At 42.8% G+C, this 21,865-nt stretch overlaps 1 protein-coding gene across 1 annotated transcript; it reads left to right on the forward strand.

The window, feature by feature from the left end:
• Nucleotides 1-4,856: 4,856 nt before the first annotated feature.
• On the forward strand, nucleotides 4,857-19,932 carry LOC310800209 (terminal nucleotidyltransferase 5A-like). Its single transcript, XM_083662794.1, has 2 exons — nucleotides 4,857-5,084; nucleotides 17,895-19,932. Exons 1-2 carry the CDS (start codon nucleotides 4,923-4,925, stop codon nucleotides 18,921-18,923), a joined length of 1,191 nt encoding a protein of 396 aa, XP_083518920.1. The 5' UTR covers nucleotides 4,857-4,922; the 3' UTR covers nucleotides 18,924-19,932.
• The last annotated feature ends 1,933 nt before the right edge of the window (nucleotides 19,933-21,865 follow it).

A 21,865-nucleotide genomic window follows, 5' to 3' on the forward strand; every position in this document is an offset into this window, starting at 1 on the left:
CTTTGTCAAGTAACTCAAGTTACAAATTGAGTTACATTTTTTCAAATCAAAGCACATATTTAAATAAAGATACAATTATTTCCTAATCAAACGGTCTGTTTTTATGCAAATAACCACTATAGATGACAACAACAAAAGAAAAGAATAGCATTTAGACTTTACACTGACTTCAAGGCGGTTGACATTATTTTTCGGGATGGTTCCGGGGCGGCGATGTCATTCTGCTGCTGCTGTTGTTTTTGGTGAAAGTAATGCAAAAGTAGTATAATAAGTAATGAGTTACTCTACACAGACAGTAATATTGTAAAGTAACTTATTACTTTCAAATGAAAGTAACTAGTAATATGTAGTATATTACATTTTGAAAGTAACTTGCCCAACACTGCTGTTTTGTAGGCAAAAGTCGAGGTGAAGTCATGTGTGAACCAAACATTGAAGAACATATTATACTCTTCCACGCACGCACACGCCAACAATGTGGATGCTGCTTGAACAGGTCGCACTTGAAAATGAAGTCCAGGTCTCAAGGTGATTCACCTGTATAAATAAAGGTTAAATAAAAAAATAAAACAATAAAACAATGGTCAGTCTTTGGGAAAGGCACATTGTGAGTGTATTGTCTGTGTTTTATTGCGGCATCACTGAAGAGACACACTAGCCGCCAATCGTGAAATGACCTTTGCACCATAATAAACATTTTACAGGTGCATTAAGATGCTGTGTGGTCAGACCTGAGCTGGGTTTGATATTATAAACAGGATGCTATCTGGGCCATGTCATCGCGTTGCCTCTGAGAAAACAGGAAGCTGCTGCTGTTTTCACCTATGTCGTTAATTGAGAGGTCAGAGATGTATGTAATATATAGCCTACTTTATCCTGTAGTTATACATATTGAAGCCACACTGTGGTGAGAAAACTGCAGTAGAGTCTGATTATAACAGTGATTTCTGCCATTGTGTGAGGTCACATATATATACAAATATATATATATAAAATATCACAAATATATATATATATATTTTTTTTTCTTTATTTATTTATTTATTTATGTTATATATATAGTATATATAACATGAATAAATACATAAATATATAAGTATATATATATATATTTAACATAAATATATATATTTATTTATGTTTATATATATATATATATATATATATATACCTCCATAACATCTTCACCACTCGCTGTAAAATGAAAGCCAAAAACATTATCAAAGACACCAGCCACCCCGCTCATACCCTGTTCTCACTCCTCCCTTCCAAAAAACGCTACCGGAGCATCAAATCACACACCACCCGTCTCAGTAACAGCTTTTTCCCTCAGGCAGTCAGGCTGCTGAACAGTTGACTCACACACACTGCAACGCACTGTTACTTTGTTGTGCACCATTATTGTATTGTACTGTATCGTGGTCTGTGTTATGTCTACACGCACTGTGTACAGACATGTCTGTATCACGTGTAGCCTACATAGTTATGTAGGTCTACACCCTTTTTCTGTCGGTCTTTTTGACCATGTCCTTGTGTATGTAAGGCTGAGGGTTGCTCAGAGCATAAAGAATTTCATTGTATTATACATTGTATTATACATATGACAATAAACTACTTGAACTTGAACTTGAACTTGATATATATATACACATCTAAGACAAGATAAGATGAAATGTTATGTTATGTTGATGGTCCCCGAGCAGAAATGATCCAGGTGAGACTCCCAGCCTTGGGGTTAACATAACTGGCAATGTATCGGACACGAATTAAAATCAGGCCTACTTCAAATTTACGCTTCACATGCACAAATATTCTACATTGCCTAAAAAGCTGCCAAATGCTCTCTTCTTACCAGAGGAATTCCTTTCTATCTGTTAATTCAAGTAAGGAAATGATAATGTGCTGCAGATAAGGAGGCAAAGTGGAAAAAAGTGCAACAGCATATCTGAAATCCCTGCACGAAAAGGCAAGTGGAAAGCTGAAAGGGCAGCATGGGTTATCAATGCCTATTCATACCCTGCACAATCAGGGGCACATTAATATGGATTTTAATTTTCCATTAGTTTACTGAAACAACAACTCAAAGATAACACACACGGCCATTCACTAAAATCATAAGAAACTATAAAGATGTGTGATAGCGTGCAACATTTTCTACTTTTAATAGCACATATCTAGTTCAAATATACTCGAGATAAGGTGCAACCCGCTTCTGAACCATTTCGAGCAAGTCTGTTTCCAGTGGAATAGAAAAGGGATTAAACTCTTCTATAAATATGATTCTCTAAGTTGTTCTCTAAGTGGGGTCCTTGAGGGCGTTCGTTCCAGGGGGTCCCCAGCAAAAAGATTAATCATTTATTTTCACTGGAATTGCAACCATAAGTAACACAATGACTAAAGGTATGGCTATTTCGGTCATGGGTCTCATACACTTTCTGTACTAAAACATCTAAAAGTGTGACGACCCTCCCACTCTCCTGCCCCTGTCTTACGGGAGCCTGGTGTTGGGGTCGTTAGGCTGATTGGGTGCACCTGGGCCTGACCTTCAGACCATTCGGTCTCTCTCCCTCCTCATTTGTTTAATGTAGTTTGTGTTGTCTAGTTATTTCCCCTTAGTTCTAGTCAGGGCCGGTTCCAGAACAAGATGACTAGGGATGCATCCTAGATAGGAAGAGGTGCACATGCACGGGTTGACCCATGCATGTTATTTTACTAAAAATAATGCATTTGACCATCCTTTCAAGTAGAATGATACCACCCAAGCAAGAATATTTCAAGTGTTTCAAGTGCTTCACTGAAATATTTGGACCATATAATGACAATACAATTATCTCAACCTTAAAAGGTTGCATATAGGTGCCAAAAAGCCATAAATTCACATCAAAGAACAAAGAAAAACAATTATAATTCAAGTTTAAACAGTAAGTGTGCAGCTGCAGCATTTATTAAAAAAAAAAAAAAAAAAACTTTTCAACTGAGCATGCAGCCAATTAAAATAAGGGTGCAATGTGTGCTTTTGCACCCCCGTAGAACCGGGCCTGGTTCTAGTTAATAGATGATTGTTTTAACTTTTACTTTGGTGTGTGACTCTCATATGTTGCGACCCGGCTCAAGGAAGTACCAAATGAAGGGACTTCACAGTATTTCTGCTACAGTAGCTATATATATATATATATATATATATGGCGCAAAAATGGAGACGTGATTCTTCATAGCTGACGTCGAAGTGGGATGATCCAGATGCCTCCAGTAAATATGACCCTTAACGTCGTATATATCTATATATCTATATATATATATATATATATCTATAATGCACATGACGTGCAAATATGTATCGACTGCAGAAGCCTGTAAGGGAGGGGAAATAGCATTTTCACCCTGATGCTGTCTTCATATTCAAAAATAGAATAGAAAAGAAAAAAGGAATATGAATTCCATCAATAAACTGGCTTTAATTGGATTGAAGTGAAGCAAATAAACTGAAGTGAAAGTAATGGATGGTGGGAGCCATTGCATAGCCTTGTGACTGGAAGGTTCAGTTGATGTCAGTGAAAAAACCTAGTTTGGACAGAGTGACGGAGAGAGACATTTTGAGTGTTTCCTTTTTTCCAAGTTCAAGTACCCTCAAGCAAGACATGAACCGCTCACTCCTGCACTGGACTGGAGTTGTTGGGTGGGCCATCAGTCAAAGCGTGTGGCCTTTATCTTGGCTCACAGGTACGTGCGTAACGGTGACCGCGAAGCAGCAGGGCGTGCTCTGCTAACATTCCCTGGGTAAATAAAGGTAAAGAAATACATCGTAAGAGGGAAAACAGAGCTTATGTTTGCACACCTGTAATCGGAGCCATGTAACAAATCGTTTTCTACTTATCTTTCTACTTATCTTTTAGTCTGACATTGATGGCTGCGTTCCAGTTCTATTATGAACTCTTGTTGTGTCTAATGTTGGTGCAAGCTGGTACATAGTGGTACATAGTGTTGGGGGTAACTCATTACAAAAGTAACATATTACATGTAATATATTACTTTTAGTAGTAACTCAGTAATATAACATTACTTATAGGATTTCAGTAATATTATACCAGTTACTTTGTCAAGTAACTCAAGTTACAAATTTTAAATTTTAATCAAATCACATATTTAAATCATTTCCTAATCAAACTGTGTTTTTATGCAAATAACCACTATAGATGACAATGGCAAAAGGAAAAGGATAACATTTCGAATTTTGGATTTTTTTTTACATTGACTTCAAGGTGGTTTAAATTATTTTTCGGGATGGTTCCGGGGCGGCGATTTCATTCTGCTACTGCAGTTGTTTTGGTGAAAGTAATGCAAAAGCAGTGTAGTAAGTAACGAGTTACTCTACACAGAGAGTAATATTATAAAGTAACTTATTACTTTCAAATGAAAGTAACTATGTAGTATATTACATTTTGAAAGTAACTTGCCCAACACTGATTATGAACTCTTGTTGTGTCTAATGTTGGTGCAAGCTGACTGTGTGGTACATAGCTGCTGGCTTGCAGAGGAAAGCCCATAGACTGGAGCATGGAGAGGGGGGAGGAGCCTGCAACACACACGTCACTGCACAGGGTGTTCCCAAAAGGCAGTTCCTTCCAGAGCAATCTAGTCATCTCTATATACATGCCGGCTCTGGTTCCTTCATAATCAATGAACAAATACAGCAGCCAGTTAGAGCGCTTATGCTGATGACGAGGACGCTTTAAACCCTCTGGACCAACCTTCTGAATTGGTTATTTGCAGGCTGACGCATAAAGCGACACATTTACGCACCGCACGCTCTGACTTCACTCACTTTGTGGGACTTTGCGCGTTTGAGGAATATTTTACTTTGCATTTGAAAGATCATTCAGATTGTATTTTCTTCTTCTTTTTGCTGGAAAATTCCCATCGCGATGTCTGGCGGTGAGGGTTCGGTTGATCAGAGCCAGCGGCGGTTCTGCGTGTTGTCTTGGGATCAGGTGCGGCGCTTGGACTCCATCCTGGGGGAGACTGTCCCCATCCACGGCCGAGGAAACTTCCCCACGCTGGCCGTGCAGCCACGACACATTGTTCAGGTAAAGGAGAGATCCCATTTAGAGATGCACTTACTTACACGCCACACCAGATAGCGATCAATGACACGTTGGCACAGCGGAGGTTCATCAACGCTGGCTTTTAACGGGTGGCAACGGTGGCAGAACCGTTGGGAGTCAACCTCGGGCGCACGTCTTTGGTGGCATCACGTTCCCCCAATATTGGAAACAGGTTGGCTTACAGTGTAGGCTACTGGTAACAGTCCTCTGCACGCAATTTCATTATTTTTATGTTAATATTACTTTCTGAAACTTCCTTAAACCATATATGGCATTGTTATGTCCAAATTTAACTATTTATGCGAGATAGAAATTAAAATAAAAACGATCCGCCAGCGGGATTCGAACCGGGCACCTCCAACATGGAAACGCAAGCACCTTAACTACTGAGCTATTAGTAACATAATAGAGATCCAGAAATAGATTTTACATAATGTATGTTAACATTTATGGCACAAACGTGTTTTTATATTTAAGAATGCGCATCAATTTGGGCAATCAAAATGGGCAGCCTGTGTGACGATGTTTAGTGGGGAACGTCAATGATATGATAAGGTAATAATGAGATGCCAAGTTTAATTTTTTCTTGTAGGGTAGCCTAATTGTAAATATTCGTTTTCTCAAGGTTTTTGCACAATTGACACAACTGCTCATAACCAATTGGCATGTTGTAAATTTGGTCTGAATTCCTTATCTTATGATGAAAGACAAACGAGAGAGAGAGAGAGAGAGAGAGAGAGAGAGAGAGAGAGAGAGAGAGAGAGAGAGAGAGAGAGAGAGAGAGAGAGAGAGAGAGAGAGAGAGAGAGAGAGATATATATAGGCCTAGGTACACACACACACTTATGCAAGTCATTTAGAATAAGCATTAGCTGGACATTGGCTTTGCAGCAACTTCATATAGCTAATGTTGAATTCATTATGGCATATGAGAGAGACACACACACGCACGCGCACACACACACACACACACACACACACACACACACACTCACACTCACACTCACACACACACACACACACACACATCCTCATTTGTTGTCCCCTAATCTAGAAAATACATTATTTTACATCTCCAATGTAACGTGATAGTGTATCATAATTAATAACTGATTGGATTTATCTGTCCGACGTAGTGCCACCGTCGGCCCGACCACGTATGCCCAACCATTTATACCGCTCATCGAGCCAACCTTGGCCAACCTCGTGCCAACGTTGGCCCAACTCTGGCCCAACTACGTTTTCAGCTGCCAACCATTGCCAACCTATTGTCAACGTGTCATTGCTATCTGGGAGAGCCATGTGAATTCATTTCCACAGCAGTCAACAGCTACTCTACTATCCACCTTATTTTTGAATGCCCCACTGTAAAAAATAATTGTGCGTACAAGGTCCGGTTTAACGTGACTCATTGTTGCAGCTTGCCATTTCCTAATGTATTCTACTTGATTTGAAAAGATGGCCACCTACACTCAGTCCCTTGTACCCTGGCTGAATTGAACATAACTTGGCCAATAAGTATGTAACATACCAAATAAAACAACCCGTAATATCTTAATTTTATGTAGAATGCAGAGGACATGTAACTGTTAAGTTAAACTCGCGTTCCAGGAATATTGTATTTACTGCGCTGCTCTAAAATAACGTTAGTGGCGCGAGGCTCAGAGACCTAGAAGCCACTCGCTTTGCACCAGAAGACAATCGATTTGGGGGTGGAACACGCCAGGATTGGCCAACGCCAACGCCAGTGCCCAGAACTGTCGAATCAAATCATCGACAGAGATGCTATGGCCCGCCTCCCAGTATTCTCAGTGTGCAGAGATAGATAGAACGTTAGAAATATAGCCAACCACGTTATAAACAACTAACCAATGCTGATGGGTCCGTATGGAAACGGTTTTGCCCGAAATGGTTAAAAGTTATATCAATTTGGTCATTCAGTGGCGTTTTACTGCCATGTAACATAACTAACTAGCGGCTAATATTAGCCACGATTACCCATGAATCAATGCACTGCGCTCTTAAAGGGATATTTATCGACGAGATTTTTGCCAAGCTGGACCTGATTAGTGATTTGCTCCGTTCGCCCAGACGGGTGTCAAGCTGTCAGCAACAAGGCTGGGAGGATCACACCGGAAGAAGCACCCATCAGCTAGATCAGGCAAAAATGGCCGCCAAAAATAAGGTGGATAGGTGGGGAGGTAGTGAGAGAGACACCCTATGGCGGAAAGAATCCTCCTTATATATTCCCTCAATGTGTTAACATCTAATGAGTGAAATAGTGTAATGAAATTATTCTTAATAATTAAGAATGATTTCATTTGTCTCTGGACTCCCTAGAAACCCCCCAACGCCCCCTGGTGGTCTCCAGACCCCTACTTTGAAAACCAGTGATGTGCTGTAGGCCTCTAGACTAGAGCAACAGCAGTCCGACTGCAGCCCACACCTGTAGCCTACCTCTCTAGGCCTACATCAACGAAGAGTAGCCTATCTCTTTCTAGATTCTGCCTCTTTGCTTAACCCACTGATACCTGATGCAGCATTTGCGTGTATATCCCTCATTTGTGTGTGTATCCCTTTAAGTCCGCGTCACGTGGTTCGCGGTCTTAAAGGGATAAACACACAAATGCTGCATCGGGTATCAATGGGTTAATTGTATTCCTTCAGATATGGGATATGAAATGATTCAGATGGTGCTGTTCATACTGTAGTAGTGTATGAAGTTAACCTACCTCACTTGCTGCAGCTCACACTTTCCCCGAGGCATATTTCATATCAATTTTATTGCACTTACACACTTGGTTTACATAAATGGAAATGATAGGCATTCATGCTGATTTCCCTTTACACCCGTCAATCGAGCAACAGAACGGCCTCGAGCGGTGAGGAACGTAACAGCTGTTAACAGCCTTCGATTCAAATGCAAGGAGGGTACGCATGATGCCGCGGTCCCTCCACGTGGCCAGCCTCTTTTGCATTGCGGCTAGCTCACGTTTCACTCTCCTTGCGGTACCCAGAGAGATAGTTCTGTTAGGTACGCTCAACGTCAGATTAACATAATAGGGTTTTAATGTCACGATTGATTAATCTGCTATTATGATCCCCCCCCCCCCCCCCCCCCCGCCCTTTTAGGGATACACACACAAATGAGGGATATACACGCAAATGCTGCATCAGGTATCAATGGGTTAATGTAGGCTGGAGCCCCTCATGTGCCGACACCCTGTTTGCCTGGAGTTCCAGAGAACCCCATGTCATTTTACTTCACCAAGATTTGCCGTCTGCAGCATACCAGTGATACTCAACATGCGGCGCCCCCTGTGTGGCCCGCGATGGAATTGCAATTTTTTTTTTTTTTTTTTTTACAGTGCACCTGAACGCAACATGCAAGATACCCGCTGAATAAGTGTCCAAATGTTCATGTCATTCTGGCCAATACTCCACTTCTGTTATTCTGTTATAGCATTTCAGTCTGGAATATGGAATATCTTTCAATAATCTATGATTTAGCTGCTAAATTGTCAAATACCGCCGTCTGCTCGCTACCCAGGCACTTATGCATGTAATTATTAACCTAACTAACTATCCGGTGTGCACAACATTGTCAGACTAAACCCCGGCTGACACCCCAAAAACCTACAATCCGCTACAGAAAAATGTATATTGTTTGTTTATTAACTGGCCCCCTGGCCTTCTATCATTTCACGAAAGTGGCCCCCCGGGCAAAGCAAGTTGAGTATCCCTGGATTAACCTTACAATTTGCTACACACACACACACGCACACACACACATACACACACACAGACACGCACACACGCACGCGCGTGCACGTCCAGAGTGTGGACCTGTGTGCCCCCACACACGGTCAGAGGCCCTGTGAGAGGAAGTCTCTGATAAACAGGCCACTAACCTCCAACGCAGCATCACAAAGCCCCCAGAGTCCAAAGGATCGGCCTGTAACTGTAGATCTAAAATAACAATACCCGACTCTGTCCTTAAACCGCTTCACAACTCGGCGCCCCCGCATGGCCTAATTACAGTATGGCGGAGTTATTATCAGTAAGTCGAGCTAAACGATACGACTCCTTGATCTCCCCCCCCCCCCATATGCTAAAAGTAAAGCGACCGCCCTCAGTTATCTTAGATATACTGTGCCTTAATGTATATAGAATGCTCAAAATGTACACACAGAACTAAGTTCACTGTCGATGCCTTAATGTATATAGGACTGTGTATATAGGACTGTGAAATATGCTAAGTGGAATGAACGTCTCGAATGTATAGAGTGTACGGGAGTGTACACAGAACAAACTTGAGACTTGAAACTAGACACTTTTTACTTTTTTTACTTTTTTACTTTTTTATTACCTCATACTTTTATACACTGAACACTTTTATCCTTATTACCTCGTTACTTTTTTAATACCTTATCTTTATTACCTTGACTTATTGTATTGTCTTGTCTAACGCATCTAGGGGATTGCTTCAATTTCGTTGTTCTTAAAGCCCCAATCAGTAAGATTTTTGACATTTTTTACTGTAATATAAGAGCTTTTTAGTCACAGGACATGGTAGATTGACTTGTAATAGGGAGACCCTCGACTTTATTTATCCCACACCGCCCTCCATTGGCCAGCCCTGGGACTAAGCAAGTTGTCTGCCACGTCCCGTGGCAAGAAAAAAGAAAAAAGAAAAGGATGCGCGCATGCGCTGTACAGCGGAAGCGCTATCTTCAGGAAAACAAGGAAGTAACTTGATTCGGATTTGCTACGAAAATTATGTTTCACGGAACTATGGATTATTATTTCATCACGTGGTGAGTACCCGATGTCACAACATGTACATAGAGCTTTCTGGCGCTGTGTTTTGTTGACTTTCAACGGCGATATCGTTATCGATACTATTGGACCCAGAGGGCGCAGTTTCCCCAATAGCAAAACTTGGAAAACTTACTGAATGGGGCTTTAAACTTTTTTTTTTTTTTGAAACGGTGACAAATAAAGCTCATTCATTCATTCATTCATAAGAAAACGCAGCATGGGCAGACCTAGTCGGCGGGACAGAAGTGAGGGAGACAGATTAGGGGAGACACAGGAGAGGAGGAGGCACCAGCAGGAGTTGATGCTCGGCCAGCGGCAGGCATGCCATGTGGTTGCAGAGGCGGTGGGCAGAACCACTTCACTGTATGTGGGGCGCGCACGCCTCCTTGTAGTTGGAGGCAGGCCCGTAGCTACCGTTGAGGACACCGAGGTCATGACCTCTGTATTTTCCACACACACAAAAAAAAGTTATTTTTTATTTTTTATTTTTATTAAAATACCCCCCAGCCCCCAGATCTATTCATCTGTCATTGATGTTTTAAAGCCCTCATAAATTAACATGATATGTGACGGTTGATCAGAAATGCAACTGTTTGCTTCCTCTCTGTGTGCTATAGAAGGAAGAGACATAACTCACCACAACGTTCACATTTTGCATTGGGGCTAGACTTTGGGGACAGTTCTATTGAAGTGAATGGGTAAGTAACTCCCCTGTAAGTGATGTTTGTGTAGATGGGCCATTGTATTTAATTGAGCAGTATTCTGCCATGTGACCTGTATGCAGAATATAAATTATATTATATGGGGAGACATTTATTTTTTGTATCATTTTAAAGCAACAGCACAGTAAAGAGGATATTAATCTAACATGATGTCTGTAGTTCTTTATAGATCTAGCCTCTTAATTTGGCTCTCAAAGTGCACCAGATTAAAGCATTTTACTTTAAAATGGACAACATTTTCTAACCGGGTGGGGACAGCCCCCCCCTGGGCCCCCCACGTCGCGCTAAAATGACCTCGGTATTTCTGAAATCCTGGCTACGGGCCTGGTTGGAGGGCAGAGGGAGGAAAGGTGATAAGTGCAAGCCTAACCCCAGGGTTCGAGTTATGGGGGCTTGTGGGGGTTTGGCCCCCATAGACAAGAACACCTTTGGGAGGGGAGGGAGGGTCTCTCTTTTCTTTTCTTTTTCCAATAATGCATTTTTCGTATTAGTATTATGTATGTCTATGTAAATTCACTAAATAAGAAAGTTTCGGTTTTCTAAAAGAACGAATTATCTTGTTGCGAATGACATGGGCTGCATTTCACCAACAAAGCCACCAGGCGGCGTCGCAAAACGAGGCCTCCTCTTGAGCGCGCGTGTTCTACGACTACTACATTGATTTTTTATTTTTTATTTATTAGGTTCGTTTTTGATTTCTAAGTGCATTGCAGACAGAGAAGCAAACAGAGACAGAGTTAAATAAATGTTCATCAATAAGTCCAGCAATTTTGTGTCCCATTTGTCAAATGAATTGTTGTCTTTTATCACATGCAAATAAATGATATCACAACATTATATATTGGCAGGTTTTGACGAGGCGGGGAGTGAGAAAAGGAACAAATATTGATGGGTTAAAAGTAAGACTGCATGATGACATCACAACGGTATAATCCCTAATGTTAATTTAAAATGAGATATTCCTCTAAATCTGGCTTCAAACGACCACAATTTGAAGGATTTTTTTTTTTTTTTTTTTTGGCGGTGACCGATTTTGGGGCCCCCCATAGGTCTCAGGTTATAACTCGAACAACGCCTAAACCTAAGGGCGCTTTCACATATAAGCTGGTGGACTCAGTGTGATGCAACATTGTTTAATTTTTCATTTAATTTGCTTTCACACATGCAATTTGTCAAGCGCACCAAACTTTCTGAACAATGTCACATATATCTCTCCTCTTCTGCCACCTTGCCTGCTGACGGCTGACTGAACAACACAAGTGAATCTGTGAAACACAAACCATAGAGAAACACCACCTTTATGCGATCTTGGGATTTCTGGTTTTACTTTGGTGTTACTATCAAATAAATATTTTACAAGAATGCGCCAAATATGAGCAGCAGATGAGGCAGCGAGCTGTTGGGTCCAACATCATTCTGCAGATGAGACGAGACGAGCGAGGCGCAGACCGACCCGTGTGTGTGTGTGTGTGTGTGTGTGTGTGCGCGCGCCACAGTGTTTGTTTTGCTTCCTTCTACCGCCTTCTACTCATGATGCACTGCCTTTCCTATATTTGCACTTGTGTTTGGTTCGGTTTGCTTTCACACCACAAACGAACCGGCGCTAGAGTTCACTTGCAAACGAACCGAGAGACCCACGTTTTCAAGCGGACCAGAGTTCGCTTGTTTGTTCCGCAATAGAGTTCGTTTGCGCTTTCACAACACCCAGGAAAACTCTGGCGCGGTTAAAGCGGCCCAAACAGCTTATATGTGAAAAGCGACCTAAGCTTTGGCTTGGACTACAAGGGAGAAGTACCTCCATAATCAGGAGGACCACAGGAGCACACGGCAATCCTAATTGGAATTTGGACCCAATCAGGGCTGGTTTATGGATAAATGATTGATCAATGCTACTATCGCCACGCTAGTGTTATGACTTTGTCCCCCCTCACCTCCGCTGTCCCAGGTGTTGACTCGCCTTCATATGTGTTGGTTTGTCCGTAAGCCTGAGCCAGTATGTAGGAATAGAGCCAACTTGTTACCTGATCCGTGGGAGAGAGTTAACAACCGCCAGACGCTAATCTGACAGGTCAGAGCCGGTAGGGAGATTTAGGATTGTATGCATACGTGTATGTCCAGTGTTTCCCACAGGATTTAGAGTATTTGTGGTGGGGGACCGCAGACCCCCTAGGGGGGTGCGGGGGCATGGCCCCCCGTCAGATTTTTTTTAAACATTTTAAAGTAAAATGCGTGAATTTGGTGTACTTTGAGAAAGCTTAAAGGAACACTCTGCCCATTTTCAACCAGCTTTGTATCATTAGAACTTCAGTAGTATATCAGAAAACTGTAAACCGTTTTGAAGCCTGTCATATAATTTGACAGTTATTGAGTGTTATAAAACGGCTCTCTCAAATCAAGCAATCTGATTGGTTCACAGCCATTGTATAAATCCCGTAACCCACTCTCAGAACCCATGGCCATGGGTTATGAGTTGCCATGGCAACTCTCTTACTAAAAGGCTTTGGTTACCTCAAATGACAATGTAGAAAAAACAAATGGCGGAGGCAGCTGTCAGATCCTTGTGAATCGATCTTCGCTTATAACTTTACTAATACCTCGCATAAAATTATGTTTTGTACAAGAATAGATGCGGGCTAATGTCTTCTTTGAAAAAAAAAGGCTGTTAACCCCGCATTTAACCCCGCATTTAACCCCGTAACGTTAGTTGGTGTCGGGCTTTGCAGAAAGCTCTCAGCTTCTCAGCAAGCGCTGAGAATGCAGCGCTGCGCTCGAGCTGCGTGTCGGGCTTTCCAGAAAGCTCTCAGCTTCTCAGCAAGCGCCAGGATTGGCCAATGTCAACTTCAGTCTCCAGAACGATCCAATCAAATCACCCGCACGTTCTTGCGGTCCCGCCTTACAGTAGTGTTTCAACTGACTCTATCAGAATGACATGCCAGTCGGACTTATAGTATTATTATTATTATTATATTATCATACTTGGAAACCGTTTTATAAAAGCAATATAGCACTCGAGCAGCGTGTGTTGTGGCATATATCCCGCTGCTCAGCAGTTATCCCACGAGGCCGCAGGCCGAGTGGGATAACAGCTGATCAGCGGAATATATTTGCCACAACACACTGGCTCTCATGCTATATTGCTTAATTAAAGTGTGGACCAGTGACATCACTGGTCCACACTAACTCAAATTAATAACTCATTAACTCAAATCACCTCTCAATAACTGTCAAACTAGATGAATGATGAATAGTTTGACAGTTATTGAGAGTTGATTTGAGTTAATGAGTTATTCATTTGAGTTAGTGTGGACCAGTGATGTGACTGGTCCACACTTTAACACTTTGAGTGCCAAGGCCCTTGGGCAAAAGGTTGCTTGCTGTGCCACATAGGCCGCAATGCATTTTAAAACAGTCATATAATTTTTTTAATAATTACTATGTAAACACTGAACACGCACAAATAACGATGAGACTCTCTTCTATCACCTGCAAAAAAAAGTTTATTGATCCCATTTTCCGTTCTTTAGTTATGAGCCGGAGAAGATAGCTTGATTGAAGCAAAAACATCCCTTTTTTTCTACGAGCTGAGATAATGAGCCTTTTGTGAAATTAAACATTTCAAGCACATCACTGACTCTGAAGCTAATTTTCTGATGTCTGGGTCTGTCTGGGTGAAGTGTATGCTGCTCTGCGTGCTCCCCCCCCCCCCCCCCCCCCTCAACTGCACACGCCTCCTGGGTGTGTCTTATGTGTCTGGTGGCTCTCAGTCTCTGCTGAGTTTGCTGCGCACACACAGTGAATGGTGCGCGACATTCAGCTTTTTGGTTCCGCGTGTGTTTGTCACGGGCTGGCATGCTTCCAGTTCGGAATAATAAGGCTGATTATGTGAATGTGCTGTTGCAGCGTACATGGAGGTGCTCAGTTGTGACAGCGGATGCTGCTGCTGGGGGCACAGCTGGCGTTGTGCTCGTTTATGGAGGCACGTCGATGCATACGGACGGATGCGATGCGATTTCCTCATTTTCCCCAGTGACTATTTCTGTGTGTTTGGCTCCTTTTTCTCTGATCAGGAGAGTGCTGTCGCCACCTAATGGGTTTGTAAAATAGGTTATCGACCTCCAATAGCTACAATATTGTTAGAGGCGACGTAAGAAGCTTAGATCGACACCCCCCCGTCAAAAAAAACAATTTGGAGTTATGACGCCATTTGGCGTCGCTGGCACTGTACGGTAAATTTCTAATGACGCCATATGGCGTCGCTGGCACTGAACGTGTTAACACTCAATAACTGTCAAATTAAATGACAGACTTCAAAACCGTTTACAGTTTTCTGATATACTACTGATGTTCTAATGATACAAAGCTGGTTGAAAATGGGTGGAGTGTTCCTTTAAGAGCAAAATTAAAAGGCTAGATCTATGAAGAACATGTCATCATTACTGTGCTGTGGGTTTACAATGACAAACTAAATTTCTCCCTATAGGTCAGGGATACTCAACTTGCTTTGCCCGGGGGCCACTTTCGTGAAATGATAAAAGGCGAGGGGCCAGTTAATAAACAAACGATATACATTTTTCTGTAGCGGATTGTAGGTTTTTGGGGTGTCAGACGGAGTTTAGGCTGACAATGTTGTGCACACCAGATAGTTAGTTAGGTTAAGTTAGTTAGGTTAAGTACATACATAAGTGCCTGGGTAGCGAGCAGATGGCGGTATTTGACAATTTAGCAGCTAAACCATAGATTATTGAAAGATATTCCATATTCCAGACTGAAATGCTATAACAGAAGTATTGGCCAGAATGACATGAACATTTGGACACTTATTCAGCGGGTATCTTGCATGTTGCGTTCAGGTGCACTGTAAAAAAAAAAGTGTCAACATCTTGTTGTGGCGGTGCACCATAAATTCCTTTATGTATGGGAAACACTGATGTCTGTATGAATGTGAAATGACTCTGATGTGCAGCTGCATGTTCTATCTGCAGTTTTTCACTTCAGCGGAAATATTCGTCCAGGTTTAGCCTACAATTTGTGTCAGTCAGACGTATTCGTCAATACCCGCTCTGTGCATCAACTTTGCATCAAGTCAGCCTGCTGACGTACACGATGAATAAAAAAAACAAATCAGTCTTCCTAAAATAGCTTGGCATACTATACGACTGAAGCTGCAGCCAGCGGTTGGTGTCGTAGCGCTCGGATCTGAGCTTTTCCACTGAGACCTCTGATCACTTCCAAATGTTCTTCTAACAGTGCTCTTTGTTTTTTACGACGCAATTATTCAAGTGGATTGAGATTTAACAACTGTCATTCCCCTTTAGGCGCGGGTGACTGACTGCACTGGATGTATCCCATCTTTGATGTCTGTTTCTCTTTGTGTTTGTCCATAGTGAAGTTGACATACCAGCGCTCCGCCCTGCCCAGCTGTAGGTTACAGACCTATAGGCGGTTTTCACCTAATTGTGTTGCTAGAGAACCGTTTGGAACCTAGCTTATGTCCTAATGAATGAATGAATGAATGAAAGTTTTATTTACGTGTCAGGACAAGTTACATGACCCATCCCACATGGGATTATCAGACACATCAACATAAAGTAATTACCATACCGATTCCGGTGTATAAACAATACATTCAGGAAATGGACAGCAAAACACAGATTTAACTACAATATGTAGTAAGTAAAATATATGAATTATCTATCATATGTCATCTTTTTCCTCCTATCCCACGCAAATGAAATATATTCGGAAAAAGCAAAGATGTTGTCAAAAAGAAACTCGAGTATGGCTCCTTCAAAATCTAACAGGTTTAGCTGAGGGGAGTGAACTTTTTTTTAATAGTATATCTCGTTAGTCGTGATACAATGGGAGGTACAAAATAAAATGAAATTCATTCTCCACTTCCTTCAACTCACAATATTCACAAATCCTATCCTCCTCCGCCGTCCCTCTGTATCTGCCTGTTTCAATATGGAAAGTTATTGTCAGTTATTGTACTAGGAAACACTGCAACTGGAAGTAAGATAGGGGCAATTTAGAAATGTTGATGTTGTCGAGTTGTAGCCATCGGGCTTTAGACGTCCACTTCACATGTGGCTGCACTGCAGCGGTCCCTCACAGTTCACAGGCTGTTCCGTCTTGCTGTGGTTTCTGGTGCCGCACCAGACGGCCACAGACAGCTGGAACCTGGATCAGGCACATCGGTGGTGGTCTGAGCCCCTTATAGGTTTCACTCCACCTGAGGCGGAACTGCGATGAAATGGACTTTTGTGAGCCGCAGTATTGATCTCTAGCTCTTCACAAAATATTGATTCCATTCAGCCCGTGTGGAGCTCATTAGGAAATCTCAAGTGTTTGCAGATTTCGGCCGGATGTATTCAGTGTTTGTATGATTACAAAGTCCACGGTGTGATTTCAGAATTCTTTGGATTCGTTCATTCGGTTTCTTTTCACTTTCCCTTCCATCTTCTGTAGAGATAAACATTTAGACATGTTATACATTTATTTATTTATTTGTTATACATGTTATACATACATTTATACACGACAAGAGACTGAGGTCTGCCAAGACCAGAACCACCCGCCACAAGACCAGCTTCTTCCCAACCGCCATCAGCCTCACCAACAAGGCCCGGAAACCCCTTCCGCCAAGGGCCTCACCAACAACCCCCCCCCCCCCCCCCCCCATAAAACTGGAACTCATACTGTATCTAATTTAATGCCTGTCTAACTGGGACTGGTAAATTCATGTAAATTCCCTGCACATGTAAATGCCTATTTAACTTAGCCTGTAAATTTCATGTACATTCAATGTAAACTCTTATCTAACTCTGACTGTGAATTAATGTAAATCCACTGCCTACAGTATTTAACGTCTATTTAACTCCGTCTGTAAATCTCATGTAAATCCAACGTAAATTAATATTTATCATCCACAGAACACTTCATCACTCATGTACATATTGTATACTATTGTGTACTCGATTTGATTGCACTTGCAACTTTGCGATTGTCTTTAGTTATCTTCCTACTTCTTATCTCTGTATATTGATGTGACCACTACGCTGCATACAGACACTAAGACAAATTCCTCGTATGCAACTTGCATACTGTGGCAATAAAAGTGATTCTGATTCTGATACATACTGTATATGATTTGATGAATTAACGTGCTGTATATGATTTGATTAAATTAACTGATTGATTAATTGATTAATTGATTAACGTGCTGCGTCTCTGTCTCTTACCCTGTGCAGGTGGTGCGGGCGAGGCTGGAGGAGAGGGGCGTGTGCGTGAACGACGTGAGACTGAACGGCTCCGCTGCCAGCCACGTGCTGCACCAGGACACCGGGCTGGGCTACAAGGACCTGGACCTGATCTTCGGGGTGTCCCTGAAGGACGACCAGGCCTTCCGTCTGGTGAAGGACGTGGTGCTGGACTGCCTGTTGGACTTCTTGCCGGCCGGGGTGTCTAAGGAGCGCATCTCGGCGCTGACCCTCAAAGAGGCCTACGTCCAGAAACTGGTGAAGGTCCGCAACGACACGGACCGCTGGAGCCTCATCTCGCTGTCCAACAACACGGGCAAGAACGTGGAGCTAAAATTCGTGGACTCTTTGCGACGGCAGTTCGAATTCAGCGTGGACTCCTTCCAGATCTGCCTGGACTCTCTGCTCCTGTTCGACCGCTGCTCGGAGACGCCGATGTCCGAGAGCTTCCACCCCACGGTGGTCGGCGAGAGCGTGTACGGCGACTTCGACGAGGCCATGGGCCACCTGTGCCGGAGGACCATCGCCACGCGCAGCCCCGAGGAGATCCGCGGGGGCGGCCTGCTGAAGTACTGCCACCTGCTGGTGCGGGGGTTCCGGGCCTCGTCGGAGGCGGACATGAAGCGGATGCAGCGCTACATGTGCTCGCGCTTCTTCATCGACTTCCCCGACATCGGCGAGCAGCGGCGCAAGCTGGAGGCCTACCTGCAGAACCACTTTGGCGGCATGGAGCACAAGCGCTACGAGTACCTGACCACGCTGCACCGCGTGGCGGACGAGAGCACTGTGTGTCTGATGGGTCACGAGCGGCGCCAGACGCTGAGCCTCATCTCCATGCTGGCGCTGCGGGTGCTGGCCGAGCAGAACGCCATCCCCACGGTCACCAACGTCACGTGTTACTACCAGCCGGCGCCCTACGTGCAGGACATCAACTTCAGTAATTATTATATAGCACATGTGCAGCCTCCGCTGGTCGCGCCCTGCACTAATTCATACCAGACATGGCTGCCTTGCAACTGAACTACAGCCAGGTGGACAGATGTGGAACTACCGCCAGGTGGACAGAGGTGGAACTACAGCCAGGTGGAACAGAGGTGGAGTCTCTGTCTCTGTCTTCTGGGAGAAGATGAGACTTGATGGCATCACCCTACCTTTCAAAGGAAAAGGACTGGGAAAGAACTGAAACACATAGAGACAGTCGGCATGTCTGGGAACGCCCACAAAATGTTAACCGGCTGGCGCGCGAGTGGGGTAAAACCGCCCATATATCTCAATGGGCTGACTCACCAAAAGACGGTGCTGCGGCTCTAAACTACAGGTTTGGGGGTTCTAGAGCAGAACACAAGACGTCTGCTCAGATGTGCGTTTACTGCGGTGGTTAAATCCCCGATCGTGTCTGCCCGGGCTGGGCTATCAGCTAAATTCTAACTTTGCTGAATGGATAGAACGGGGGAATTTACCCCACCCTGACCCCGCCCCCAGGCTAACCCGGCGTCTATTGTGGGCGTTCCTCGAGCCTGTATGGGCGTTCCCAGATATGCGGACTGTCTCTATACAAAAAAAAAAGAAATCCATGTTTGCCAAATGTGACTTGACGAAAAACAATCTTGTACTGCTGTACATCTGATTTGAGCCGACGTGTGTATTTTTTCCCCTCGATTATTTTCTCTTGCAAAACATCTATACGATAAGATGCTGGTCATTTCTCAGATGTAGCGATAATTATCTTTTCTTATTTAAGTAAAAGTCTATAATAAGCTTTCTATTATGTCAAACGACAGAGAAATACGTTTTTGAGGAAACAAACATCGGAGCTTGTTATTTTCATACACTGGCTTCACTTGACTTATTGTTTTTTTTAATTACATGCAGGACCAAAGATTAATTTGTCATTCAGAAGGAGGAATGTTATTATTCCAAGTGCCTGAAACAAACCATGAAATGTTCCTGGAAAACAGCTCTGTAAAGTGAGAACTCTGCTTTCGAAGAAGTTTTCTTGTCTAGACTACTCCACATCCCTTTTCAGGAACAGAAGAAGCATTCATTTTTGTGAAATTAAAAAACAAACGGAGAAAATCCAGTTTTTGTGTTCTGTTTATTTTAATTGAGGTCTGTTTAAATGATGACATCACAGTCTTCATTTGGTTTATAGTAGTGTCCTCTAGAGAGAAAGTGGCGTCAGCGAAGGACCAAAATGCGAGACTCATTAGCCAATGAACAGCCAGGAATGGGTCTCGCGCTACTTTTGCATGCTAAAATAAAGCTGATAATGTACAATTTGATTCAAGGAGGGAAAAACCCTTTCAGAGTACAACACAAACTGTCTATTTTGCTGCAACTCGACAGTGCTGCATAATCCAGGACCTTACTTCCTGGAACCCTTGAGAGTAAAAAACTGGTCCATTGGAGTGAATGGAGATATCGGAACTCTTCTATCTATACGACTCTGGTTTATAGAGTGCCAACCCGGAAGTTAGCATTGCGCTGGGTTCCCTCTACGTCTTAAAGTCAGTGATATTTTTGAATGTTTGTTTATTTTTTATTTTTTTTTATGTCTGAAATAAGGTCTGTGGTTAATAAAAGTTTATGATACTGAGATCTTTGTGTTCAGCAAGATCATCTTCATAATGAACACCACTTCTATGCGATCGCCAAAAATCCCGATTGCCATAAAATGCTTCAAAAAGCATAAAAACGGTGTTCATTGTGAACATGATCTTCCTGAACAGAAAGATTTCACTATCATAAACGTTTGTTAAACACAGACCTGATTTAAGGCATCTAACAAAAAAAAACATTCAAAAATCCCGCTGACCTCCAGACGAGGGAACCCAGCGCGATGCTAACTTCCGGGTTTTAGGACTCGTATATCTATATCTAAACTATATACAGTCAATGACTATAGCTCAGGGGTGCCCAAATTCTTTCCCATGAAGGGCCAAAACTCAATCTGGGTGGAGGGCTGAGGGCCAAAAATAAACGTTGTGGAATTACATTAAAATGTATTGTGTTTTATAGAAAATTAACATTCTAAATCTAAAATAACATTTCAATATAATAATCTACTTTTTATCTGTTTGGTAATTGTAATAATTTGCAATTGGTTATATATATATATAAAAAAAAACATCTGCATTTGTGGGGAGCTTAAACATTTAATCAGTAAACACCCAGTTAAAAACAGTTGTATTTTCCACCTTTGTAATCAAGAGAGAAATGTGACTTACTTCACAACTTGAAAAATCCTCAAGGTATTTTGAAAATGTTCAGAGGAAGGGGAACTGGTTGGAATAGCGTGATCCTCCCACGTGCTATGTCCTAGCGGTGAAGCTTCCTCTGTCGGGTGAAAAGAAGCGGCTGGCTAACTGCCCATGTCTCGGAGGAAGCATGGAGTCAGTTTCGGCTCTCCCCAGATCGGCAGAGGGTGGAGCAGCAACCAGGATAAATACATTAATTAGCACTAATGGGGGATAAAAATGGGATAAAAAAATCGGGGCCCAAACTTGGCCCGCGGGCCCCAAATTGGTCAGCACTGCTATAGCTCATCATCCAGACCATCAAGTTCTATATTCTCACGTTCTCATGAACAGTATGTCGTCTTTGAACCTGTGACTTTAGTCGTCTCTTTAATGGATGGATGGAAGGATGGTAGGGTTGTATATCCTCGTTATACTTGATTTGCTCATGACAACAGAGACGGCTCATTTCCAGTAACTAGCCCCCATTGAAATGCATATAGCGTCGGGTTGGAGTGAGTTGCGTTTGTTAAACCCGGGCCCGAGGATCCATTACAATCTGAGGACATGAACCATAAGGAGGCTTTTCTGGGAGCACAATGGCTTCTCTCTCTCTGCTGTGATACTGAAGCTTCTAACAAAGAGCCGCCTTGTTCTCCCACCCATGTTGCCACTGGAAACCCCACGCCATGTTTGCTTGAATGACACTATCCATGTCATTTTGTC

This window comes from Poromitra crassiceps, assembly GCF_964638095.1.
Source record: "Poromitra crassiceps genome assembly, chromosome: 29".
In the NCBI taxonomy this organism is placed as follows: Eukaryota; Metazoa; Chordata; class Actinopteri; order Beryciformes; family Melamphaidae; genus Poromitra; species Poromitra crassiceps.